The sequence below is a fragment of the Myotis brandtii genome, unplaced genomic scaffold, assembly GCF_000412655.1.
Source record: "Myotis brandtii unplaced genomic scaffold, ASM41265v1 scaffold506, whole genome shotgun sequence".
Taxonomy (NCBI): domain Eukaryota; kingdom Metazoa; phylum Chordata; class Mammalia; order Chiroptera; family Vespertilionidae; genus Myotis; species Myotis brandtii.
The window spans coordinates 835,555-851,667 of NW_005369287.1; the positions used below are offsets into that span (position 1 = coordinate 835,555).

General features: G+C 50.7%; 1 protein-coding gene across 4 annotated transcripts in view; it reads left to right on the forward strand.

Moving 5' to 3' along the window:
- Positions 1-13,909, forward strand: part of TRANK1 (tetratricopeptide repeat and ankyrin repeat containing 1) — an 80,035-nt gene extending 66,126 nt beyond the window's left edge. For all 4 annotated transcript variants that reach the window (XM_005877087.2, XM_014548420.1, XM_014548422.1 and 1 more), the window contains 6 exons: positions 1,266-1,369; positions 1,476-1,608; positions 6,407-6,552; positions 7,339-10,388; positions 11,200-11,298; positions 12,396-13,909. In XM_005877087.2, the coding sequence (XP_005877149.2) occupies positions 1,266-1,369; positions 1,476-1,608; positions 6,407-6,552; positions 7,339-10,388; positions 11,200-11,298; positions 12,396-12,496 (3,633 nt within the window). In that variant the 3' untranslated portion in view covers positions 12,497-13,909. The remainder of the gene's footprint in view (positions 1-1,265; positions 1,370-1,475; positions 1,609-6,406; positions 6,553-7,338; positions 10,389-11,199; positions 11,299-12,395) is intronic.
- The last annotated feature ends 2,204 nt before the right edge of the window (positions 13,910-16,113 follow it).

Consider the following 16,113-nt stretch of genomic DNA (forward strand, 5'->3'; position numbering starts at 1 on the left):
TCCGACTTTATTTAGACTCCGCTAAAGGACTTCAGGACTCAGGTGGTTTATTGAGTTTCTGGCTGCTTGTCAGTGAATGTTCCAGAACCACTGTACAAACGAGAACTGCTTGAGATTCATTCCTTCAACAGATTCCTATTAAGCTAGGGGCCAATATTGTGTTTAGGTTGTGGGGATATGATGATGAGCGAGGCAGGCAAACAGAAGATTGCACTGTCCCAGTTATTGCAGATGTCAGGGGTGAGAGACCAGCTGCCCCCAGAATGACCTGTCCTGGACAGGGAAAGCTGCTTCGAGTAAGGGAGTGTTGAGCTGAGACCTATGGGATGAATGAAGTTAACCAGGCAGATAAGGGATGGAAGAACATCTCAATCAGGAACAGTATGTGCAAAGGCCCTGTGGTGGAAAGGGGTATGGCACAGATCACAGGAATAAAAGGAAGCCCATGGGGCCGTGGGTGCTGCAGCAAAGAGCTTGAGCACAAGAGATGCCATCCTGTCCATTTTATCAGCAAGTGCCACTTAACCCTTCCCTTGCCCATGAGACCCAATCTCGACCTGTTGGGCAGAATGTGAACTTTCTGCCCCTGTAGCCTGGGCTTGCAGACATGGTGTCAGCATTTCTGTTGGAGAACGGCAGCTTTCTGCTGGCAGGGATCGGGGTGCAGGCTGACTCCCCTGTGACACTTGTCTGCCCACCTTCTGTTTGGTTTACACAGATCTGCATGTCCTAAGGGTCTGGTCAGTTATCTAGTGGGATATGTTTGGTACTGTCTCTATCCCCATTTCTACCCCCCAGTGGGTGCACTGAGGCTGTTCCGCCAACACCACCAGTTAGCCGTTACAGTTACCAACCGGGAGAACCTGTGTTGAGCCCAGAAAAGCCACGGTGTGCCTTTGGGCCAATTACTCTGTGTCTCTTACCTGAAGTTGCTACTCCGTACAAGAGAAGGATGTAACCTCTCATGCGTGACTGTTGGATGATTAACAGAGGGTGTTATTATGGTGGCCTGTAAAAGTATGCACTATGTACCCTTTCCATGGCTGCCGGGTACTTCGAGAAGGAACCTTTGAGTGTGAAGTGTTAGCCGGTAACACTATTGGACTTGATCCTTGGAGGCCGTTTTCTTTAGCTCACCAGCACCTTCCTCTCCTCCCTCTCAGATTGGGCTGGGGTGAGCCTCATGTTTTGTCAGCTCAGACACTCTGGTTCTGTTGGTCACCTCCATTCCCTTGCAGGGAATCAAGACCTTTCGCCTTTTCCAGGTTGCAGCCAAGTGTTACCAGAAAGGAGGTGCGTTTGAGAAGGAGAAACTGGCCCTGGCCCACAACACCGCCCTGAACATGAAATCCAAGAAAGTCAGCCCCAAGTAAGAGCCTCGGTCCTTTCAGGTTTGCTGTGGTGAGCTCAGCAGGTAAATACATTGGTGTTAGGTCAGCGTCCTATGGAAACTCTGTTTTGTTTCCCCCTCACAGGGAAAAGCAGATGGAGTACTTGGAACTGGCTAAGACCTATTTGGAATGCAATGAGCCAAAGCTGTCCCTTAAGTGTCTGAGCTACGCCAAGGAGTTCCAGCTCTCCGCTCAGCTGTGCGAGAGGCTGGGGAAGGTACAGTCTGGCCCACGGCTGCTCCTGGGAAAACTGGGCTCCCTGTGAGCAGATGGGGGGCGGGGGGAGCATCTGCCTCTCTTGCTTCAGGAAGGGGCTCCAGTCCTCCAAAGAGAGAGAGGTTGGCCTTGTCCACTCTAGGATAGTCCTTCTTCCTCCATTTGCACAAATGTTCATAGGGCTCCAAGGATACGCACTTGTGTGTGTGTGTGTGTGTGTGTGTGTGTGTGTGTGTGTGTGTGTGTGTTCATGTCTGTGGGAATGTTTGAGACCTGATATTAACCATGGGGAGGCCATATGTTCAAATCAAAGGGAAGACGGGCTTTAGAATATTCCTCTTCTCTTTCTCTGTGTTCGCAGTCTGGCGTCCGTCTGAGTGAATGGCTTGGCATTTGCATGGCGGTTGTTCTGTGTTCCCTGTAATTGCTCTAGATCTGCACCGACCATTCTGGCAGCCACTAGCCTCATGTGGCTATTTAGTTTAAAGTTTAAGTTAATTAGAGTGTGAGAAAATTAACAGTCCATTTCCTTAGCCTCACCAGCCACATTTCAAGTGCTCGCGGTTACAGAACATTTCCATTGTTGCAGAGAGCTCTGCTAGACAGACTGCTAGCCTAGGGCACGGCGATTCACAGTGGGCAGCGGGCTGGCCGAGGCCACACACTATGGCTTTTCTGCAACAAGATTGGCACAGAAGATGAAAGTAAGCAGTCAGACATTTTTATAGCAATGTAGCATTGCTGTGCATCCAACTGGTGTTAATTTTCTTAGTGAACGTTTTTTATTGAGTTAGAATAGAATATGACATTGTATTAGTTTTAGGTGTACAGCATAGTGATTTGATATATGTACTAGTATATATTGTGAGATGACCACCACCATAGGTTTGATATCACCACACAGAGTTAAGATTTTTTTCTTGTGACGAGAACTTTTAGGATTTACTCCCTTAGCAACTTTCAAATGCATGACAACATTACTGACTATAATCACCGTGCTGGAAGTTATGCGATTTGTTTTAATGAATCAGTGGCGATGGATTGGACGTGTAAAACCATTGAGTCCTTCACCGCCGGTTGTCTGAGAAGCAGTGCTCTACAGCGTCCGGCTGTGGCTGGTGCATTTGCTCTGGTGGGTTACCGCGTCGCTCCAGGAGGGAGGTGGGCTTCCATGTCTGTATGTGAAATGCGGTAACTCCTGGATCCTCAGAGCACCCCGAGCATTGGGTGGGGTGGAGGTGAGACCTGCGGGGAAGTTTGAAGTGTGGCTCCCATGCTGCCTGCCCTGCCCCATGTTTATTATGGGATGTGACTTAGGATGTGGGAGATGGGATGGAATAGGAATTTCAGTGTGGCTGGAAGTTCTGGGTGCTAAGATTTCAGGAACTAGAATAGTTTCCAAACTCTCCGTGTCCCTTAGTCTCTAATGCCATCACCCTCCAATCTCTAATGCCACGACTTGGACCCCAAGCGGTGACAACTGCAGGCCTATGCCTACTGCTTTCCCCTTTTTGCCTACCAGCGCCAGTCATGACTGAGCCAGAGACCCCTTCCTATCTGTCACCTCACCTTCCCAGCTTGCCAAGCTCTGCCTCTGAAAGTGGCGGGGAGGGGACCCAGGCGGCCATAGCACAGCTCACATTCTCCCCTCCAGGACGTCAGTGCCCACAGAGTGTGGAGACCGCCTGCTCCCAGAGCCACAGCCTCCTCCTCCTCTCCACTGCTGCAGGCTTGACCAGAACATTCCAGTAGCTCCAAGCCCCACCCAGGGGAGAGTCTGGGCCCTTTTTTGTTTTGCTCAGGCCCCTTCCTGGAAGAGGATTGGACCCTCAGCCAGCTTCTGGCCTTTTGGGGCATCCCACCAAATCACCAGCTTTACTCAGATTGACTAGCTTGGCAGCAGCCTTTGTGAGAATCCTTCAGCCACATTGCCTCCCTGCTCCCAGCCCCACGTGTGTGCTCCCTCCTCCCCCACGGAAGAAATGCTTAGGAGGGGCCGTGGGAGTGCGAGATTTCCTTTCAGGGATTCCTCTGCCTTGCCTGCCTCCAGCCTCTCTCCAGAGAGCAATATTGGTTTCCCTGGAAACCTCTCAAAGCCCTTGCTCTGGGTGGCAGTGGGGACCCCCTCATGGAGCAGAGCCGGCCTAGTGGGGAGCTGCCTCTTAGAGTCATCCCCTCTTTTCTTCAGCTGGGGGCACATTGGCACTTATTGGGGCCTTCACTCATACTCAGGGAAATGTTTTCTGAGTAACCAGCATTGTCGAGGAGAGGCAAGGAGACAGCGCAGTTAGATGTACTGGTTATGGAGAGGCAAGGAGCCAGGGCAGTTAGGTGTACTGGTTATGGGGTTTTATCGATGTGGAAGATGGGTCTAAGAGCTCTCAGGTCTGTGCGGTCTCTGGACACAGAGGAGGCTCACACTCAAATCTTATGCATATTTGGGTCCTTCATGGAGCTTGTCGCACTAAATAAGACCCAGCTGAGGTTTATCAAAGGGCCTGGCATATGTACCTGGTTTCTGTTTTCTCTTTGGACCTCAGGTACAGCAAGTAGAGCTATGAAGTTAAATGTTAAACAAATCCAAGGACCTCTGCTGTGCCAGGCACTGTGGGTGCTCAGCAAGCAGCAGGCGGCAAAGCAGGGGCTCTGTCTGCAGAGCTTCCCTCTCTGGTGTGAGGGAGAGATGACACATAAGCCAGTGGAGTGTAAGATGTCAGCGATGGTGAGAGGAGACAGGGTGGTAGGTATTGCTGTTTCAGACAGGGGGTGTCAGGAGCTGACTTTTGAGCAGACTCTGAGAACAACTGCTGGAGGGCATGGCAGGCCAAGGATCCCTGCAGGGGTAAGGCCACAGATGGCAGCGTGTGGGCGAGGTTGAAGAACAGCAAGGAAGCCTTTTGGCCAGAGCAGAGCGAGCCAGGTAGAAATGGTAAAATGAGCAAGAGACGGGTGGAAACAAATCATGTAGGGCCTCAGAGTCCATGGTAGGGGACTGGACTTTGTTCACGTGGGGGGTGGGGTGCGGAGAAGCCAGTAAAAGGTTTGGATTGGAGGACTGACATGAAGCTAATTATTTGGATGCTCTGTCAAGAGGTCTGTAGGCAGCAAGAGTAGAAGCAGAAATGTCAAGAAAGTCTAGTGGTGGCTGAGGCTGAGATAGGTGGCCTGGATTGCCACCATGGTGATGGAGGTGATGGGAAGGCGTCATATCTGGGAAATGTTGGGAGAGCCAGGCAGGCAGGATTAAGTGATGGGTTGGATGGGGAGTGTGAGAGGGAGATGAGTGGAATGCTCTTCTGTTCGTGGCAAGCCCACCAATGAACGTGGTACAAGGCCACGCTCGTTGCATTTCATTTTGTTCATCCTCTTCCTCTTCATAGCCAGTCTCCATTCCCATTCTCTTCTCATTGGCAGCCATTCCAATGCATTTACTATATGTCCTCGTGTGCATGCACAATGGAAGAATAAATAGTAGTATTTTCTGTGCATGTATATTTTAAGCTTATCTAAATACATCTATTCTGTTTTTCATTTTTTTTCCACCTCCTGCTATAGTGTTATGTCTGGCCAGGTTGCTGATCACTGATAGTATTCCACAGTGGGCATCTTCAGCATTACTTATCCATTTCCCTAGTGGTGGACACCCACGTGACCACCAACTCCTGGCTGCCAGACATGGTACTTTATAGGTTGCTGATCACTGATAGTATTCCACAGTGGCCATCTTCAGCATTACTTATCCATTTACACCCATGTGACCACCAACTCCTGGCTGCCAGACATGGTACTTTAGTGCAGGATGTCTCCCTCCAGGTCTGTGTGAGATTGGGAGATGTGATGTTAGAAATGAGATTGCTGGCCCCAGGGTATGCATATACTTAGTATCAGCAAGTGAAGGTGAGAGCTTTCCAGAACAGTCATGCCACTTGGTGCCTGTGGGCTCCACATTCAGTGGGTACTGATTTTCTGAATTTTGCAAGCCAGATGGTTGGATCTCATATGGTTTTAATTTGCATTTCTCTGATTATTAAGTTTCCCCCACTGTGAACTGCCAGTTTATATCTTTGGCTTAGTTTTCTGTTGTGTTTTTAGGAAAGTCTTTTTTTTTCTTCTTTCTTTTATTAATGGCTGCAGGAATCCATTTTATGTTCTGACCTGCCTAGTGTAGTACAGTAGCCACTAGTCACATGTGGCAATTAAAATTAATCAAAATTAAATGAAATAAAAAATCAGCTCCTTGATTGCACTGCCCACATTTCATTGCTTACTATTCATACCTGGTGAGTGGCTTCCATGTTGGATAGCATAGATATAGGACATTTCCATCTTCACAGAAAGGTTGGTTGGACAGTGCTGATCTAGATGTCAGTGTTTTTCTTCTCTCTGTTAACTGTATTTCACTTGTTCATTGTTGAACAGTTTTGATGTAACCAAATCCATCCATTCCTCTCCTGAATGTGTGTTTCGGGTTTTGCTGAAGACCTTCTTTACCTCTCAAGTCACAAGAGATAGTTTCATACATTCCCCCCAATAGCTTTCACACTTATAGCTTTAACCCATCTGGAGCTTCACTTTGTGTATTGTGTATGGTGTGAGGTTGGGGTTTACATTTATTTTTCTCCCTATAAGGAATTAGTTTTCCCCACATTACCCGTGTTTTAGTCCCCCCCCCCCCCATGGATTCTAACAATTAGCAAGACATATGACTATTTTATTTATCACTCAAGATGTTTGGTTTATTTTTAAGATAAAACGTTATGTTCTGAGTATTCAGAGAAGAAAATTGTATTCCATCTTAGATAAAAGATGCCGCCTATTTCTATAAGCGAAGCCAGTGCTACCAAGATGCTTTCAGATGCTTTGAGCAGATTCAGGAATTTGATCTAGCACTTAAAATGTACTGTCAAGAGGAGCTCTATGAAGAAGCTGCTGTTGCAGTGGAAAAGTAGGTGGTTTTATTCTCTCCCTCCCCTACCCCTGCTTCCTGGGGCAGCCTGCCCTGGGTGATGTCACCCTGTTCTTCCATAGTGGCTTGACCATGTCACCCTTCTTCCACTTGAGTGGTGGTCTCGGTGCTGGGTCAAGAGCTTCTTGAGAACAGGACTCTGTTCTCCATGCTCTTTATAAGCTTTGACACAGGGTCATGAAGAGAAGGGGCTGAAGAAGAGGTTACCAGTGTTTATATAAAATGCACAGCAATTTTGTGCTTAGTGGCGGTTCTGTCCTCTCACCTTTACCTGCTGAGATGACAATTTCACTGGTGTGTGGCTAGATAAAGGTAAGAGCACTAGTGGGCAGTTAGGATTTTGCTTCATTGTGATCTACTGGTAGATGCTCAGCTATGTATTTATAAATATGTATATGATAGGTATGTGCACATACCCTCAGTTTTAAGATACATAGGTTTCATACATGACCCAGTGGAGGCCTCCTGAGCATTTAGCCTAGTTGCTATTTCAAAGGGGAAGAGGAAATGGGTGGGTTTAAAGCTTGACAAGGAATCTAGAAACAGCATGTGGTTGAGGCCCCCAAGAGATCTCCCTCGTGGTATTAGAATCTGTTATTCTGCATTTCTGCTCAGCAGGGGTTTGAATCCCCTCTCGGCTCCTGGAAAAGTAGGCTATATACTACATGTGGCAATTTTACTTAAGTTGCCCTGTGCCGTATTTTGGAGGAAGTTTTCTATCGGTGCATGACAATGAGTTATGATTTGGGTCATCTTTCCCTGTAGGTATGAAGCAATGCTAAGGAGCAAGACCCTTCCCGTATCCAAGCTCTCCTATTCAGCCAGTCAGTTTTACTTGGAAGCTGCAGCAAAGTACCTGAGTGCAAATAAGATCAAGGAGATGATGGCTGTCCTCTCGAAGCTGGAAGTGGACGACCAGCTGGTGTTCCTGAAGTCTCGGAAACGGCTCGCAGAGGCCGCAGACCTGCTGAACAGGGAAGGCCGGAGAGAAGAGGCTGCCATGCTGATGAAGCAACACGGCTTCCTGCTGGAGGCCGCCAAGCTCACTGCCGACAAGGACTTCCAGGCCTCGTGTCTGCTGGAGGCTGCCCGCCTCAATGTGGCTAGGGACTCGGATGTAGAACATACCAAGGCCATTCTGAGAGAAGCCCTGGATCTCTGCTATCAAACCAATCAGCTGTTCGGCATTGCTGAGGCCCAGTTCCTGCTGGGAGTGATCCTGAAAGACTTTCAAAATCTCAAGGATGCCTTCTTCAAGTTCGACACTCTCAACCACTCAGCTGGTGTGGTGGAAGCGCTCTATGAAGCCACCAGCCACTGTGAGGCTGACCCTCAGAAGGTTCTGGCCTTGGCTCCGGGGGGCTTGGAAGTCCTCCTCAATCTGGTCAGGGCCCTCAAAAGAGTGACCAACAACGCAGAGAAGGATATGGTTAAGTTTTGCTTTGAGTTTTTTGGGATTTCTCAAGTGGATGCCAAGTATTGCCAGATAGCTCAGAATGACCCTGGACCCATATTAAAAATAATTTTTGACCTGGATTTAAACTTGAAAGAGAAGAAAACAAAAGATCATTTCTTGATAATGACTGACCAAGTGAAACTGGCCCTAAACAAACACCTCTTTAGCAGGCTGTGTCAGATCACGCAGAGCCTGCTGAGGAAGACCTACCCGGGCATCTGCCTGCGGTTCATTGTTGGCTTAAAATGTGAGGACGGAAACTGTGAAGATTACCACAGGCCTCTGCGGCGTTGTGAGGCCAAGTGTTTGGTTCAGTCGAAAATGCACCAGGTGGCCATCAACGGGCTGCTTTTGGAAGCCAAGAAAGTATTCCCTAAAAGCTTAGCTGAAGAACTTGAACAGATCGATTATATTCTGTCTGCAGATAAGTATGGCCATTGCAAATCCTTCCTGAGTGTAGTCTTCCCTAAACATTTCCATCAGCGAGTGTTGTCCGAAAACCCCATGGCGTGCAAAGAGATCCTCAAACCCAATTACAAGTCCTTCCGGTCCTACAGGTTTGCTCTGAAGGAGTACATCTACTTCCTGTTTCAAAACGAACGGGCGCGCAGCCGCCGGGAGTCCACCGACCTGTGGCTGAGCGCCATGCAGGCCTTCCTGCTCTCGTCCAGCTACCCCGAGGAGTTTGGGAAGCTGCTCCACCAGGAGGAAGACAACTACCACAGGGAGCTCAAAGCTCTAGCGTTGGAGAAAGAGGAACGGGGCCGGGGCCGAGGCAGCAGGATGAAAGGGATAGAGGGGAAGTTCGGCATGCTGGCACCCAACAAGGATGATGAGAGCACCGAGAAGACCCACCTGTGCTTCATCCGGCTGCTGGAGAATTGCATCGACCAGCTCTACGTGTATAGGAACCCAGAAAACTACAAGAGGCTCTTTTTCCGGTTCATGAACGTCCTGGTCAAGAGGTGCAAAGAGCCGCTCATCCCCAGCATTGGGAACACGGTGGCCCTGCTGGAGTTCCAGTTCGTCCACTGCGGGGTGGTCCTGGCCCGCCTCCGGAAGAGCGCCATCCTGTGCCTCCCCAAAAGCTACATCGCGCTCTTGCACTACTGGGAGTTTCTGTTCAGCAAGAGGGACAAGGAGTTCGGGGACGTGTTCTCCATCATTCAGGACTACAAACCGAAGGATGTGACGAGAGCCATTCAGGATTTCCGGTTCCACCTCTCCTACCTCGTCAAGGTGCTGTGCGGCTACGAGAATGTGAACTTCAACGTCCTGCTCGATGCCTTCAGTGACATAGACTGTGTGGTCTCCGGGGAGGCGGAGCGGACCCTGGTGCTGTGCTTGGTGATGCTGGTGAATGCCGAGGTGGTCCTGCAGCCGTTCTGCAAGTCGCTCCTGCACCGCCACTTCCAGGAGATCGAGAAGAGGCTGCAGCTGATGAGCGTCGACTACCCAGACCAGGTGCCCGAGAGGCTCCGGGACGTGGTGAAGCAGGTGCTGATGGCGGCCGATGTGAAGTCAGTGGCCGAGGCGCTGCAAGACCTGCTCTTTGAGCGCGATGAAGAGTACCTGATGGACTGCCACTGGCGATGGGACATCGGGCACACCAAAGGGGTCACGGTCCGCGGCCTCTATCACGAGGAGGTCAAACTAAACCGCCTGCTCTGCGTGGACCCCGTGGGCTACTTTGCCGAACCAGAGTGTGAGTTTGGTCAGGATGAGACGGATGAGCTGGCCTTGGAAGACCGAGACCACCTCCTGGCCACCATCCTGTCCCAGAAGCAGTGGAAGGCTTCCATCCAGCGGAAGTTGAGGAGAGCGTGCCTGGTGGTGGCCCTGTGCATCAGCTGGAAGAGGAGGGTGAGTGCCCAGATGGGGTGTCCCAGGGAGGAGACCAGGGAGCCTGGGACCGGGATCTTCAAAAAAGCCGACGTCGACAGGACCCAGTGCGACCTGTGCGGGGTGAAGTTCACCCGAAGTCCTGAGAACTATTTCAGCCCCAGTAAAGCCTTTGAGGGAGAGACTTCAGAGGCGGTGGCCCTCTCCGAGGCTGAGCTGGGTGACAAGGAAGGTCGGGAGAGGAATAGCGAGTCTTATGAGCATCACATCCACCTAGAAGGCCACCAGAGGCAGCAAATGGCCTACCAGAAATACTCTGAATTTTTTCATGAGAAAGTGGACCCGGCCATCGACGAAGGCAAGCTGGTGGTGCAGGACATCGAGCAGAGCGTGTGGATTCGTAGTCACCTGGGCTCCAAGGAGCACAGCCTCATGCTGCAGAGGAAGGTCCAGGAGAACATCAGGAAGGTTTCAGACGCAGTAGAGGATCTCTACAGGCAGAAGGCCTGGGCTGGCGGTAAGGGGCCCTTGGGAATGGGGGCCCAGGCCGTGGTAGAACCTGGGCTTTGAGAACACAGGTCAGAATCAAGCCCTTTGTGTTGAGGTCTGACCTGGGGTCATGGAACTTGGCGTTTGCAGAAATACAAGTAAGGACTGTGTGTTCTCAAATTAGAACAAGGCACCATGGTTTGGACAACCCTTTCCCCAATGAAAAACTTCCTGATTATCTTGGGCTGGGCTGGTTCCCCTGGCCTTACAGACAAGAATAGGGCTTGCTGCCTAGTTCTACGGAGATAATATAGGGAGAATGTTTAAAGTCTTGAGACCACCTCCTGGCCACCATCCTGTCATTCATTCATGATCATTTCTTGAGCTCCCACTCTGCTAAGATCTGTAGGTGCGTAGCTGGTCTCTTCCCTTTAGGAGGGTCCTTAAGCCATACCCAGTGTGAGCCCTTAATGATAAGAATGCTAATGGGTCTTTGAATCAGATTTCCTCTAACTTCCTCATTAGCTACTTCTTAGCAACACGGAGTGGAAGTTATGTTCTGTACAAAGTGAGTGAAATTGCATATTTTAGAATCATTCCATAATTCAGACACTGCAGTTTAAGGTTTAACAGACACACAGGAATGGTGCCGGGCTAGCATATAATCGCAGTTTATGCTGCTGGTGGCAGAAGGGGGCTGTGGGGCCTTGCCTGCCGTTTTCCTCGGGGGAAGCACAGAGACAGGCTCTGAGGAGGCGGGGGCTTTGGCTCTAGTTCTGGGTGTTCGAGGCCCTATGGCAGCCCCTTCACTCAGAGCCCTTGTTCTTTGGTTCCCACAGCGAAGGAGGTGATGACTCGGCTGGTCAACGTTCTGATCCCGTCAGTCAAGGATGCGAGGGAGTGGCTGAAGAAAACAGAGCTGCACCTGAAGGAGGAAGGTAAGGAGCCCTTTGTCCTAGGACCGCGCTCTGGGTCCCATGGTTCTTGGTTCTGCTGACGTTCAGGTCAGGCTGACGTGGGGCTGTCTAGGACATCAGCATTGACCACTGTCTGTCTAGCACCATTGCCCCGCTGAGCGAGATTATTAGCCACACAGTATCTGAGCTTCTCCACCAGACTGAGGGTTAGTCTGGGTTTATGTTAGTTGTTTTTTTCAAAAGAATCTTTTGCCACTCGAGCTGTTATCAATGCTGGTCGGTCACTACTCATACTCAGAACAGTGACTCCCAAGGATGCACAAAGCATTGCAAAGCCATTCCTTGATAAACATGTTTGCATATAAGTTAATGATTATTAATGTGTGTTTAGTGTGTGTCAGTGCTGTCCTGGGCTTGGGATAGAAAACAAACAGAATCATTGGGGCAGCTTGCAATTGTCTTCCCACAGAACATTGAAGGCTGTGTTGGATGAGTCAGACTTCTCTCCCGACAGAATCATCTTGCCAAGTTCTATTTGATCTGGAAAGTCTTCTCTCTTGCCCATTCCAACTGCTGCCCCCTCCCCACCCGCCCACATTTCTTCTTGCTCTGAGTATTTTGCCCGGCCCAGGTGGCCCTTCTTTGAGTCCTTTTAATCCAGATGCTACTGGAAATTGCAGACTCCAGAGCTGGGGGGAACTCGAGGGCCGTTGGCACAAATGTCTATGCCAACAAAAAAAATCTGGGACTATTATTTCAAGATGGAGGTAACTGACGTATCAAATCTAGTCTGTGGTTGAGTTTGGGTTTTGTTTGATTTCTTTCATTTAAAGGGCCTCTAAAAGAAGGCCAAAGGAACCAGCCTGTAAGAGAACTTAATTCCAGAGACGAGGGCTTCCCTTGGCTTTGGCTCATCCTGGGAAGCAGCATCCATGCTCAGATACATCCTCACTTTCTGTCACCCTGGCGGGAGGCCTTTTCCCCTTTAGTTTAAAACAATTACAGAAACACGAGGTTTTACTAGGGTGTTGTTATGTTTTGCAGTGGAGTGGGGAAAAATCACCATTCTGCACATTGTTTCTTTCTTTTTTTTTTGGTTTTGTTTGCTTTTTAAATAGGAATCGTTCAGGAAGATGAATATGAAAATGAAATTGAGGACTTTGGTGAGCTCCGTCCTAGAAGGCGTTCACGGAAATGTGGAAAGCAGAGAAAATACTAGGATCCACACAGCTGCTGCTGCCTAACCTTCAGAACATTCCGTCCGGACTTAGAATTCTGAGTGCTGGGGCAGAAGAGAAAAGAATGTCAATTAGCATAAAAAAGTAGGGGAGTCTAGCAACCTCTTTGCTTTGTGATATTGCTCCTTCTTCCAAGGTGGCTTAGGGTCTGACTGCTCCCTCCGAGCGGGACCTCTAGTGCTTTCCCAGTTCAGGCCTAGCAGTATTAGCTCCCCTAAAACTTGTCAGATGAGAGGAGCCATCACTGAAGGGAACCTTGGGACTCCTCCCGCAAATCCCCAGGTTCTCTGGCTCAAAACCATCACCACATGAGTCAGTAGGAGGGACACCCCTCACCTCAGAGTTGCCGCTTCCCTGGGCCGGGACATCCCTCCAGGGATTCCCTCATCCCCTCCCACACGCTGCAACCAGGGCTGTGCCTGCCCAGGTCTGTGTGGGCCCTGCCACCGGCCTCTCCTGACCCCAACCCAGTCTGGTCATCTCCGAGCCTACTTGTAGCATAGTTTGTTTTGTCATATAGGTTAGCCTTTTCTCTGTGGCAATTTTCTGCCCTCCTCCCCCGCCATGCCCAGCTACATGTGCAAGTCATGGTTAGACTACCTCACAATGTAGTCAAGAATCCCCCCGTGTCCTTTGGGCGGCCAGGATGGGGATGATGCTGGGGGCCTTCCAGCCTGCCTCGCCAAGGTGACCCTCACTCCGCCTCGGCTGTGGGATGACATCTCTAAAAGTATTTTGTGTGTAGCCGTGTATGTCGTTTCCTTGGTTCTCCCTGGCAGCTTGTCATTCTAGCTCAGGTTGACATTCTGATGAGTTTTCTCCCACTGAGCTCACCACGTGGGACAGGGGTGGCCTGCAGCGATGCAGGTTAGGAAGGTGGACAGAGTAGTAGGCCGGTCGTATAGTGCCAATCCATAGGGACTCAGCTGTGAATCACTGCCCACGGCTGGGAGGCCCGTAAGAGGAGGGGTGACAGGGTGGGGGGGGTCGGTGTACAGGAGGCATTGCTCCCCCCACCCCGCTGGGCCAGCAGCCGTCAATAGGGTTCCATTCTGGAGGCCTTGGTGCCTCTCTCGAGATCACTGCCCGCCTCTTCCCCAGCCCCTCAGCTGGGCTTGGAGCGGAAGGTCAGGCTCCCCCTCGGCCCTTCATTGTTTTGTCATCACAACGGAACCGACTTTCCACCCACGTCGTCGCTGCTGCTTTTGCTGCTCATTGTTGTCACTGTCTTTCTAAATGACTATTTCCTCAAAATGTTTATGTTTCTAACGTTTATTAGTTATGTTTCTAATTTTTATTCTAGGTGTTTTTTATAAACTTCACTTGCCAGATAAACAACCCCAATCAAATCTTGCTGTATTATCACATTTTATAAAGTTAAATCATTTCTCTTACATGCTGCCGTCCATTTGTTTATTTCCAGGCCCTGCGCAGAGAGTGAAGGGGTCAGTCTTGGGCTGGGTCTTTCTGGTAGCTGGCTGATGTGGGCCAGAGCTTGCTGTGCCTCCCAAAACTAAGGCAGGGACAGACAAAGAAAGCACAGCCCGGCACTCGCAGCTGGTCGCAGTGTCCCTTGAGGGCCTGCCTGTGCAAATTCTTTCCCATTTGGATACTCTGAGCATGCGGGGTGTGGACAGTTTGGTCAGGGCCGTCTATTGGGACCGCCCCCTAACATTGCCCTGGGAGGCAGGGGACCTGGGGTCGAGTCTTTGTCCTGCCCCTAATGAGCCAGTAACCTGGGGTGAGTCAGATCCATGAACACCACCCTGGGGTGGGGGCGAGAGATGGAGATGGGGAAGCAGCGTGATGGACATGTGGGCCGCCTGGGGGCATAGCCAACTGGCCCCAGTTTCCCCCTTTTGTAAATGAAAGGTCTAAGGCTTGAATACCCTCAGGTCTTGGTTGTGTGATCCCAGTGTTTGCTTGTGTTGGGTGAGCAGGACAGCTGAGTCTAAGGAAGCAAAGTGTCCTCTGATTCTATGCCTCAGGGTCCCAGAGGCTCAGGTCTGGGAGAGACGGTGCTGCTCCTTCTATGCCAGCACCTTCTAAAAGAGCCGCCTGGAGAGAACTCCCAGGGAGCCATGTCCTCAGCTCGTCTGGCCCTTAGAGTGTGGGTGTGGGACTGTGGGGCGGAGAATCAGTAATTCCCATCCATGACCCAGTCCTGAGCCCAGTCCAGTAGCAGGCACTTCGGTGCCCGGGCCTTGCCTGGAAGTCCAGGATGGGGGTGTGTGTCAAGGGTCCCCAAGACCCTGTCAGTCTGCCTTTGGAAGGAAAGGGCTCCAGCCATCTCACCTGTTTTCCTGGCCCGGGGGGGGGGCGGTGTCCTAGTGCCCTAGTACCCTAAGGGATCCTAGGACCCACCCGTGGAAACATCCATTTGTCATCTTAGCCACGTCCCCTCAGGACCCTGACATCTTGCTGGCGGGGAAGGGCTTTGCCAGCAGTGGAGACTTGGTTGCCAGGGCAACTGGCAGGAGGCATTACTCTGACTAATGTTACAGGGTTCTCTCCACTCAGCTCCTGGGTCTGGTTCCTCTGGGACACTGGCAGCCAACACTGCCAGCTGTCACATAAGGACAGTCTGCCCCTAACATTTGTGGGGCATGGGGTGTGAAAACAAGAGGCCTCTCCCCCATCCCTTCTCTTCCCACCCACCCTTTGCTTCATCCTCACCGTGAAGGACTTCCCTTGTGTGAGTGTGGACATTCCAGCCTCACTGCAAGCTCATCATGTATCCGCACCCCCCTCCCCAAACAGCCACCCTTGGCCACCCCTGCACCCAGCACATCAGCAGGGAAGAGGCTCAGGAATATTTGGGGGGAGGGGGTTCTGGGTACTGGATTGCAATCTGCAGGGGGCTGTGGATATGTCCTGTTTTTGCACATTTGGGGCACAGTATTTAGCTAATGACACAGCATTATGCCATTTTTCTTGGCCATTTTTCCTCCTGTGTCTGTCTCCTTCAGAATCCTTGCAGGACAGGGTTCCAACGTTCATAGATTCTCCAGCCATGATAACCATCTTAATCTTCTCAATGCCTAGCTTAGCGTGCACTCTCTCTCCCCCTGGCCTTCTCCTGCAGGCCGATCCAGGGTATAGGAGCCTCCAATGTGTTCCTGGGTCAATGTCATGTAATTGCCAGAAACCTGTGTCCCTGGGGTCATCCTTAAGTGTGTGACCCAGAGGATGGGAGCCATCTCCCTACCCAGCAAGCACCCTAAGGGCACAGAGGTTAAAGTTCATTCTTTCTCGCAGCCGAGACACAGGCCTGCCCACAACTGCAGACAGTTGCTCCCCACTCCTCCCCACCTGCTCCCCGAGGGGGAGGGAGAAGCCATCAGCCAGGTAGCAGGCGTTGCTTAGGTGGGTTGTTTAGAAACCTGTCTCCGGATGCTGCTGAATTCTAACCCTGTTCAGAATTCTGTGTTCTCTGCTTAAAGCCCCTGATCTTACCCTCCTCAGTGGTGATGGGACCTGAAATCTAATGGGACCTTCTTGTGGGATGGGTTGCCCTGAGGACACAGTACTTTCATCACACTATCTTTGAAGTGAGCCATAAGGTTGAAATTTAGCTTCTCACACTGGGAATTTAGAT